An 11,546-nucleotide genomic window follows, 5' to 3' on the forward strand; every position below is an offset into this window, starting at 1 on the left:
TGAGAACCGCATCCAGTATCTAATACCCATGATCCAAAAGTAGATAAATTAATTTCAATAACAAAAATACCTGAAGTTGAAGTCTCTACTCCATTCTTCTTATCTTTCAGGTACTTTGGGCAGTTTCTCTTCCAGTGTCCGGTCTTACCGCAATGGAAGCAGGTGCCTTCCTTTGCTATGCATCCACTAGGCTTCAAAGCAGCAATAATGGGTTTGAGTTTGGCAACTTCCTTGCCTTTCCCTTTATCACCCTGCTTGGTGGGTCTTTTGTTTTGTCTCTTTCCATTTCCGATCATCAGAATGGATTTCTCTTTTGACTCCAGATTCTGCTCAGCAGTTCTTAACATGACTAGCCGTTTAGGAAGAGATTTGTCCATATCATTCATATTGAAATTAAGTACAAATTGACTGAATCTATCTGGCAATGATTGCAAGATCAAATCAGTCGCAAGTTCCTTTCCGAGGGGAAAACTCAACCTCTCAAGGTTCTCCACATACCCAATCATCTTGAGTACATGGGGACCTATAGGGGCTCCCTCAGCTAACTTTCCTTGAAAAGGGGCTTTTGAAACTTCAAACCTTTCATGCCTTGCTTGCTCTTGATAGAGCATCTTCAGGTGTTCGATCATGTCGAACGCTGCCATGTTCTCATGTTGCTTTTGCAACTCTGAGTTCATGGTAGCTAGCATGAGGCAAGTAGTTTCATTGGCATCATTGACATGCTTCTTGTAAGCATCTCTTTCTACCTTAGGTGCAAAACTAGGAGGTTCCTCTTCAGAAACAGGTTTCTCCAAGACATACAACTTTCTATCATGTTTGAGGACAATCCTTAGATTTCGGTGCCAATCCAGAAAATTTGTCCCAGAAAAATTTTCCTTGTCAAGGATTGATCATAAAATGTTGTTAGAGGTGTTTGTTGTCATGGTAATCTACATGAAAATAATGAAAATATAAGTATCAATAACATATTTAATTAGGCCTTTAATTAAACATGCTCCCACTATTTTACTCAAAACAAATGACCCTCACCATTTGATTCGGAAAATCCCGTTGGAAGATTTTCTAGTAGGTCGAGATCCACATTTCAGTTTGTTTTAAGTCAGCCTAGGCGAATTACACAAAACTAGGTTATTTAGGTAGGAACTTCTTCCAATTGTGTCCAATACAACTCTCAAATATTTTAGTTGGGTGAATAACTCCTTATTCCAATCCATCACATGGATCATTTCCAACTCTTGCTTCTAAACATATATAATCTTATTAGAATTTGTTTAGTTAAGTTTGACCAATTGTTTTAGCAATTGGATATTACAATTATCCCATCGCACCTTACTAATATAGAATATGCACCTTGCGTAGGTGAAACCTACATTATTTGATACTAGCTTGATGAGTGCTAAAACTTGGAAAGCATAAACTTAATATTTAATTTGAGGGAATTTGCAATTATTTTGATCTCACCGGCTTATTTATCATATAGATCGTCTCTCACATGCATCAACATACATTCACATGCATCAACATACATAATGAAACAGTTATGGCCCCTAGCGCAATTGTTCTCCCAAGCCAATGAGAGAACCTAAGCTAACCTAATAACGATCTAAGCTTCTCCAAGCAAGATCTTCAAGGTTGTCCTCCTTTGATATTGTATTCTTCTCTTTCTTCATAACATTACATTATATAAAATAAACTCGTTTTAAGTTTCAGAATTTGGACTCACGATTCTTCTCCAATGCTTCAAATGACACTCCATTTGGACTCACGAAAACAAACTTATGGCCAAAATCGTCGGGCAATAAATCATGGTTAAGTTTTAGAATTTTCCTAAAATTACACAACATCAATCAATTGAGATGGGATGTCAATGGATTGACATTAAGTCTCATTGCTCACTGAATTCTCAATATTTTCTTAAAAACTTAATGCAATCGATTAATTCTAATGACAATTGATTGTCATTTTTTTTCTTTCTAAAAATACACACATGCAATTAGGGGTGGCAAAATGGGTCGTCCACCCTACCTTATGTCCGCCAAAAAAGGGGACGGGACGGGTAAGCCCGTCAAGTGAAATTGAGCTTAAAAATCTAGCCCGTCCTGCCAAGGTGGCAGACTGGCCCGCCTATTTATTTATTTATTTTTAATAGATTAATATGCTTAGTTTTACATTTCAATTATATTTTTCACTTATTTTTTAGAACAAATTTTTATAAAGCATCTTTTTAACAAATTTTACTTGAAAAATATTGATTATATTCACAAATAAATGTATAAACAGAATCATCAACAAATATTCCACAACTATACTTCAAATATTAACCTTCAACCAACCAAAATAAATATTTTGAATGCTTGATAACTAGGTTGGCGGGCCAACCCGCCCTTGTGTTTGGCGGACTTAAGGCAGACGAGCTTAAAGTGGGAAGGACTGAGCGGGCAGGCGGACACAAAATCCCAACATAATCCGCTATTTTCTGGCAGATGCGCGGGCCGACCCGGCGGGCCACAACCCATTTTGCCACCCCTACATGCAATCGATTGACACATGATGTCAATCGATTGACATAGTTCAAATTTCCAACAAAACAAGCATGCAGTCGATTGATATATGGTGTCAATCGATTAACAACATACAAATTCCCAGAAATCTCAATTTTCTCTGCATCGCTCATTTTCCTCATCACATACCTCAAATCCGTCCCCATTATATCATTCAAAACACAATAAAATCACATTCTATTATGACTAACACATCAATTACCCTTCGATTAATATTAATTCATCATTTTTATCACAAATAGATTGATTATAATTATACCCCAAAATCCCTAAACTTCAACACAACTTCATCTGCAATCAATTGATTCACGAACACACAACAACACAATATCAAACCCAATTAATGACATTAATTCAAGGTGAAAACATAATCATAACACCATCCATCATATTCATATCAAGCAATAGAGAAAAACAAAACCCTATTGGAGGTTAAGGGAAACCTTTCTACCCTTTCATAATTTAGACACCCTTAATTGAATAATCTGCCCCTTACCTTATAATTATAGCAAAATCAGCAAAAAAAGCTCCTATGTATTCTTCCTCTCAAGCCCTAGCTCTCCCATCCAATTTTCTTGCTCTTTAAACTCCTTATTTTTCACGTATTGACAAAAAGACTCTCAAAACCTAATTTTTCTAATTTTATGAATATATAATATTCTAATTAATTTCTCATAATTATGATTTTTCCCAACTAACATTCAACTTCTTTCCACTTACTAGATATTTCCCTTAATTCACAAAAATTGGCCAAACTCCTCATATCTTTACCAATTTCTAATTATTTAATTAATTAATTTCGACCAAAATAATTAATTTAGCATAAAACACCACAAATATCGACACCGGTCAAACACGTCATAATTCAAATAAAACAATTATTTAAATGATTTAATCAGTTAAATCAAATAAATAATTAAAAGACTAATTAAGTTTGGGTGTTACAATAAACCTAGCGAAGAAGGTCAAGTTAGTTGTTTCGTCACTCCAACGATAACAGGGGCGATGAAGGGTGTTGTAACATTCGAAAGACCGACCATCGCCGGGATAACCCGATATACCCTCTTCATTTGCTAAATTACTCCCTCACACTTCATTGATTCTACGCATGGTAATTGACAAATTACCATGAAACATTGAACATTAAAACGACAAACATAGAAAGATAGAACTACCGAAAAGCTCACCAAAAATGACCCTCATCTCCTTCTCGGTATTAACGTCCATCAACAAGAGAGTTTGAATGAACCACTTCAAACATTTTCTCGAGGCTTCATCTTGTGGGACAAAGCCTCTGACGTAACGTGTAACGTAACCTAACTCTTTGAAGAAAGTGATTAACCGTTTCTCCAGGTAAAACTCCTCTTGGAACATGGCATCCTCCTTGTAAATGTATGACATGTTCCCCGTTAAAAAGTGGCATTGCCTCCAGAAACTTTATAACTATTCCAAATACCGTTGAATATCCAATGAAAAGGATGGAAACACTATCAACAGTCCATATTTCCTCAGAAAATACTCAAGTACTCTTGTTCTCAAATGTCATCATGATAAAGCAAACGAAAAGACATCAAGAGTATAAAGCATTTTAAGGCGCAAGTTTTCCATAACGATGGTGTCACATCATAACTTTTCACTCAAGTCGAGCAATGACTGACAAAAAAGGAAAACGCAACAAAGCCCCCACCCTATAGAGCAGAGGAAAGGGTTTGTGGGGCAACTATTTTGGGCCGATCAGATGATCCGATAATTATGGTCTAGAGAGCAGAATGACTCACTGCGTTGCTTGCAGAATATATACACTATCCTAGACATGAAAGTAGGTGATATACATCCAAGATTAATCAGACAAGTATTTGTATCTCACGCTGATAGATCAACAAATTGTTATAACTACCATACTATATAAGATGAAGAATGTGTCATATCTCAGATAATTCGAATTCAGATCTCATTCACTTCAACTTAATCTCATGCTGACTTAGACGTTGAAGTATCAATCTTGCAAGTCATCCTTCTCTTCCACCGTACCAGAAGCTCGATTCCACCGTTACGATTCACATCCATCGTTCACCGATTAATTTTGGTTCCTGCGGAACAGTAACCACGAAGAGAAGTTCTTTGAATAGCAACACTTTAATTATAATTGTACTAAAACCATGTAGCATCATGTCCTGGTTCAAAACAAATTTGGCTTGAGTTCAATTCTAATTTCTTTTGTGTCCTAAGCCATAACTTTCGCCATGGTTAACATTGTAATGCAACATTCCATTATCATGAACTTATTAATCATTCACATTATCATTTGAAGTACCATAAATTTGAGCAATATTTTCCAATACACCAGAGGTTAGCAAGTTCATGGTGAATTTTATCAAAATACAGTTATTTAATTAAAAGGAACACCTTAACATCATCAACTAATGTAATGTCAAGATGATATACGTCATCTTTACAAATAAATTGAATTATTTGGACAATCCTTCAAGGATCAACAATATAAACTAAGAAAGAATATTTACATGAGTCTAGAACAACCTCTTAAGCGAGAGACGACATATATTTACAAATAATCAAATGTAATGAAAAGTAAAAGTTTAATCTAAGAAATTCATATTTGATTAATAATTTTTTTTAATTTCTATTAAAATAAAATAAAAAGAAAATGATTATCGAATATCAAAACTTTGATATCAAATATCAAAACTTTGATATCAAATACAATATTATTTTATTAATATTTGTATATATCTTATTTTGATTTTTATAGATTGATAATTAAATTCAAAATTTTGAAGTATAAGAAACCAAGCGAGCGCCAAAACAGAAAAACAGAACGTGCAAACTGTTATACGTTCTTTCCCTGTCAGCAATAGCAGCTTCACACACACTGTTTCTCTCTTCAATTTCTAGGGTTTGTTTTCTTCATTCCAATCTCATCTTTTATTATTACTATTACTATGATCTTCATCATTTCGCGTTTCTTTTTCTTTTCTTTCCGAATTTCTTTAGATTTTAGATATACATCTTTTCTTCTTGAATGTGAAACAAGCTAGAGTATCGTCGTGAATGAATTCTTGAATTTTGCAGAATTGATCAATACATTACCAGTGTAATTGCTAGACTATGGATCGATCATTGGGTCGAGGAGGATCAGCGGATGCTGCATTTTCCAAAGTGATTTGTTCTTATGTTAACAACTTGAACCGAATTGCGGAGAATTCTTCTTCTAACCAGGTAGATCATCCTGAAAACAATAATAAGGCAGATCCTTTTCTGCAAAACTCGGCTTTGAATACCCAATTATCACGACCATTGGATCCACAACCAATGATTTCTGAAGCTTGGAAAACCCTGAGACTCTCTTTGGTGAATTTTCGCGGCGTTCCTGTTGGTACCATTGCTGCTTTGGATAGTTCTGATGAGAAACTTAACTATGATCAGGTAAAAGGATATTTTAGCAACTTTTTTTAGGGTGTGGTTTGCAAAATTTAGTCCCTCATGAGTTATTAGGGAGAGTTAAGGTGACACATGGTATTTGATTGTATATTTACTTGTATGTAGGTGTTTGTAAGAGACTTTGTGCCAAGTGCTTTGGCTTTTCTGATGAGTAAGGAACATGACATTGTGAAAAACTTTCTGGAGATGACTCTTCTGCTTCAATCGCGGGAGAAAATTATTGATCGGTTTCGTCTATCAGCAGGCGTAATGCCAGCTAGTTTTAAGGTTAAACGTGAGCCAGGAAATAATCGTGAGTCCATGGATCCTGATTTTGGTGGAAGTGCAATAGGGAGAGTTGCTCCTGTTGATTCTGGATTTTGGTGGATTATATTGCTTCGCGCTTACACTAAGTCTACAGGAGACACTTCCTTGGCTGATAGTGCTGCGTGTCAAGAGGGCATGCGCTTGATTCTGAATTTATGCCTTTCAGAAGGATTCGACACGTTTCCAACTCTACTATGTGCTGATGGATGCTGCATGATTGATCGTAGAATGGTAAGTAGTACTACTTATGTTGAAATTTTGAGTGGAGAAGAACTATATAGTACCGATACTTCGTATGGAAGATGTTTCTAGTATCGTGTCTATGTCTGTGTGAGTGTTTCATAAGTTATAAGAACTAGACCATAAATTACACTGACTAGTTACGAAGGCAGGGATTATTTTACATTGTCGAAATAATACTTTGTTGATTTATATTGTGAAGAGTTTTTTTCACATTCATTTTTTGACCAACTATTTTCAGGGCCTATATGGTTATCCAATTGAAATTCAAGCACTGTTCTACATGGCTTTAAGGTGTGCAATGTATTTGCTTAAGCAAGATAAGGAAGGGAAAAAGTTCTTGGAAAGAATTCTGCGACGCATGAATGCTTTAAGCTTTCATTTGAGAAGCTATTTTTGGTTGGATTTAAAGCAACTCAATGATGTATATCGATACAAAACCGAAGAGTACTCGCACACTGCAGTAAATAAGTTTAATGTGATACCTGATTCTCTACCTGATTGGATATTTGATTTCATGCCTAATCATGGTGGTTACTTCATTGGCAATGTAAGTCCTGCTAGGATGGATTTCCGTTGGTTTTGTCTTGGTAATTGCATAGCAATTCTGTCATGTTTGGCTACTTCTGAGCAATCCACTGCAATCATGGATCTCATAGAATCGCGCTGGGATGCATTAATCGGCGAAATGCCTGTAAAAATATGCTATCCAGCACTTGAAAATCATGAGTGGAGGATCACAACAGGCTGTGACCCTAAAAATACTAGATGGAGTTACCATAATGGAGGGTCTTGGCCAGTTCTTTTATGGCTTCTTACCGCGGCTTCGATCAAGACGGGAAGGCCGCATATAGCAAAACGTGCACTTGACATTGCTGAGACCAGATTGTTGAAGGATAATTGGCCTGAATATTATGATGGAAAGCATGGGAGATACATTGGGAAGCAAGCTAGAAAATGCCAAACTTGGTCTGTTGCTGGATACTTGGTGGCTAGGATGATGCTGGATGATCCATCACATTTGCGTATGGTGGCTTTTGAGGAAGATAAACTACTAAGGCCTCAACATAGAAGATCAAGTTCATGGTGAGAGTTAAATAAAATGGTTCAAGGGAAGAAGGGAAAGTGAGACACTGTAAAGAATGTAATCAATGTAGTTTGTTGATATGAATTAGTTTGTTTATGGTTGGCGTTATCATTCCTTTGTTTCATTCAACGCTGTATCTAGTCTCAATCTCATGTTTCAGTTCTACTAGGTAGCAAAAGCCACTTTTGGGAAAATTGATTTATGGTTTATGGTGTAACGAGTTGATGGAAAATAATTCTACTTTTTTTTATATAAAAAAATAAATCTAATTCATCCATTAAACATAAAAATCATTTAATTCATCTATTTTTTCAACAAACATCTAATTAATTTATAAAAATATGTTAAAAATTATAATTTCTTTTAATAGACAGAATACCTTTTCTTTAAAAAAATTAAAACATAAAAAGACTTAAAAAAAACATAAAAAATATATGTTTTTAATCACAAAATACTTTTTTAATTAAAATTGTATTATTTTTCAAGAGTTTACGTTACGTGAACATATGACTATACAAAAGCTGCAAAATTAGGTTTTAGGATAGTTATAGAAAGATTCCAATGTCACACTAAAAATATAAAAGTTCTTAGTAGTCTTATGACATGGAAATTTAAAATTTCTAGTAATGACATCCAAAGACCCAACACAAGTTCGGTACAAAAAATAACCTCGTTAATCTTCATCAATGAATGTCTTACAACAATGAAATAAGATTTGATTCTTGGATAGTGGTTGTTAAAGGTATATGATCGGGAGACACGTCTATGTTTATTGACTTTATCAAGAAAGAGCGCAACTACATCAAATATGAAGACAATAATCGAGGAAATTTTTTAGGTGAAGGTATTGGGAGAAATCCCTCCACAATTACCATTGATGGTGTATTTTTAATTAAAGAGCTTAAACACAACCACCTAGGCATTAGTCAATTATGTGACAAAGGGTATACTATAGTTTTTGACACCCTAAGTTGCATAACCAAACATAAAGGTTATAAGGAGATAATGTGTATAGGTTGTAGAGCTGATAATGTCTAGACGATGAACCTATATGATGTATCGAATAGTGGTACGAAATGTTTAGTCACCTATAATGAAGACTTTTGGTTATCACATAGGCACTAAGGCCATGTTCATTTTGATTTAATCAATAAGATAACATCTAAGAATCTAGCAATTGTTGAGTTGTAATTCCTTGTGTCGAAGCAGGTTGCTCGACAGAATAAGAACGTGTCGAACCACCTAGTATGTTGAGTTGTGTTAGTGTGTCGAAGCATGTTGCTTCACACGGAATTTTGACTTAGGCCTATTTTAGTAGTGTTAGCTATTTTGGGCTTTTATAGTTTTGGGTTTTGGCTTGAGGTCCAAGTTAACCTAAATCTATAAATAGAGGGGGTAACCCTTATTTTTGTAATGAAGTGAATAGAGTATTCATAACACTCGTAATTCACTGTATTTTGCAATTGCAAAGTGAATAAGAAGTTTTCCACAGTTTGTGGGCAGAGAGAAACTCTGCAGAATTTAATTCTTCTTCTCCTTCATCGTTCTTTACACTCTTTCTTTCTTCGTTGTTCTTTTCTTTTCATCGTTATTGTGTGGGTGATAACAATCTTGTTCATCAAGATTGATTGAAATTCTCCATAGGTTTTGGTGGATTTCCAACATCTGGTATCAAGAGCTCCGGTTGAAACGATTCGTGGGAAGAAAATCACCATGGCAACGAATCATCCAAACACATATTTTCCAGAAAATCTTCTGATTCTCAAGAACAACAATTATGAGAATTGGTGCAAGCCGATAAAGGTTGTGTTCTGTTATCAAGATCTTTGGGATCTTGTAAAGGAATGAGTAACAATGCTTGCAGAAGTCACGACAGATCAAGAAAAGGCTGCACATAAAGAATTGAAGAAGAAAGATTATAAATCTCTCTTTATAATCCATCAATGTGTTGATGCAGATAACTTTGAAAAGGTTAGTGATGCAGAGTCAGCGAAAGAAGCATGGGAAATTTTGGAGAAATCGTTTGGAGGCGCGGAGAAGGTGAAAGAGGTGAGATTACAAACTCATAAAAGAACGTATAAATTGCTTCAGATGGAAGACAATGAAAGCATAACTGATTTCTTCACCAAGGTTACGAAACTGGTGAATCAAATGAAGGTATGTGGAGAAGTTTTGACATCAAGATCTGTTGTTGAAAAGATCTTGAGGTCGTTGGCTCCAAAGTTCGACCACGTGGTAATAGCCATAGAGGAGTTGAAAGATTTATCAAAACTCACAAAGGAAGAGCTTCAAGGGACGCTTGAATCTCATGAATAAAGAATGGTTGAAAGAGCTGCAGGAAAGTCGAAGAGTGATATGACTTTGCAGGCTCAATCAGCAAAAGAAAGAAAAGGCAAAGGAAGCTAGAATGACAACAAAGGAAGAGGAGGCTACAACAATTCGACTGGTCAAAATCAACAAGAAGGAAACTGGTCGAATTAGAGAAAACCCCGGAACCAAGGCAACCAAAGAGGTGGTGTTGCAGGTAGAGGAAGAGGTGGTGGTCAAAAGCCAGACAAGAGTCACATTCAGTGTTACAATTGTCAGAAGTATGATCACTATTCTAGTGATTATCCAGAAAAGTAAAAGAATCAAGAAACTTATGCAAAGCTGGCAAAACATGAAGAAGAATAGACGTTGCTGATGGTTACAACAAAAGATGAAGAGAGATTCAAGGACCAGTGGTACTTGGACTTAGGATGCCCATCACACATGTCTGGAAGGAAAGATTGGTTTGTCAACATAAAGCCCTCAATGAATTGTTGGTGTAAGCCCTAGAGGCCAATACTTTTGGTACTTGTATCGAATTATTTAAGGTTTTTTCTTTATTATGGTTGTTTAATAAAGTCCCTAGAATAGCTAGTCCGTTTAATGTATCAAGTATGACTTAATCATGAGATCACATTAAATATAAGGACACTATTCTTAAAGTATCCGTAGTCGAGCTTTATTGTGAAGTGGGATAACATTAAAGCATTAAGACTATTATGTTTGTAGACTGATGATCACATCTCATGGATCATGGATAAAGAGTTATCAAGTCTTAAACATAGGTATGAATATTAAGAGTAATATTTATACCGGATTGACCCGCTATGAGAATACTATATAGAAAGTTATGCAAAGTGTCATAAGTTATTCTCATGGTGATAATGGTGTATACCACTCTTCGACCTGAAACCACTATGGATCCTAGATGTAGAGTCGAGTGCTTTATTGCTGATCCAACGTTGTCCGTAACTGGATAACCATAAAGACAGTTGATGGGTACTCCACGAAGCATGCTGAGGGACATGAGTGACCTAGATGGAATTTGCCCATCCTGCGTAACAGGATAAATGTCTATGGGCCCAATATTGAACTGGACAAGGATGACACGGTCTATACCTTGTGTTCAATATAGACATAAGGGCAAAGGGGTAATTATACACATAATTATTATCACAGGAGGTTTTGTCAGATCACATGACATTTTCGTGACTTGGGTAGCAGTGATGGGTTGCTAGATATCGCTCACTATTTATTATGTTAAATGCGTGATTTAATATAATTGCCAACGTCGCGAAAACCTACAGGGTCACACACAAAGGACGGATTGATGAGAGATAGAGTAACTAAGGAACATCGTAAGGTACGGTGCACTTAAGTGGAATACAAAATATGGTAAGGTACCACACTCTTAAGTGATTTCTAATGTAACACCCTTCTAAAATACCCCAATAATTAATTAAAACAACAAAATATGAATCAGAGTAGATATGCAATTTCAGGGTGTCACACTTGACACTTCACACCATTCACCAAAATAACTTGTCATGCTCATTTATTAATCAAAATAAAACATTGCACAATTC

The 11,546-nt window shown here is 35.6% G+C and overlaps 1 protein-coding gene across 1 annotated transcript; it reads left to right on the top strand.

Annotated features, from left to right (window-relative positions):
• Positions 1 to 5,370: 5,370 nt before the first annotated feature.
• On the top strand, positions 5,371 to 7,830 carry LOC127102439 (probable alkaline/neutral invertase F). Its single transcript, XM_051039810.1, has 4 exons — positions 5,371 to 5,475; positions 5,652 to 6,005; positions 6,126 to 6,557; positions 6,808 to 7,830. The coding sequence occupies exons 2-4, from the start codon at positions 5,688 to 5,690 to the stop codon at positions 7,654 to 7,656; spliced, it is 1,599 nt and encodes a 532-aa protein (XP_050895767.1). The 5' UTR covers positions 5,371 to 5,475; positions 5,652 to 5,687; the 3' UTR covers positions 7,657 to 7,830.
• The last annotated feature ends 3,716 nt before the right edge of the window (positions 7,831 to 11,546 follow it).

This window comes from Lathyrus oleraceus, chromosome 7 (genome assembly GCF_024323335.1).
Source record: "Lathyrus oleraceus cultivar Zhongwan6 chromosome 7, CAAS_Psat_ZW6_1.0, whole genome shotgun sequence".
Lineage (NCBI taxonomy): Eukaryota > Viridiplantae > Streptophyta > Magnoliopsida > Fabales > Fabaceae > Lathyrus > Lathyrus oleraceus.

What these genes read in the sequence shown, in the direction of transcription:
- LOC127102439 (XM_051039810.1), top strand. Translation starts at nt 5,688, where the DNA reads ATGGATCGATCATTGGGTCGAGGAGGATCAGCGGATGCTGCATTTTCC. An exon ending in AGAAACTTAACTATGATCAG is followed by an intron (nt 6,006 to 6,125) that starts GTAAAAGGATAT and finishes ACTTGTATGTAG; the next exon opens with GTGTTTGTAAGAGACTTTGT. An exon ending in GCATGATTGATCGTAGAATG is followed by an intron (nt 6,558 to 6,807) that starts GTAAGTAGTACT and finishes AACTATTTTCAG; the next exon opens with GGCCTATATGGTTATCCAAT.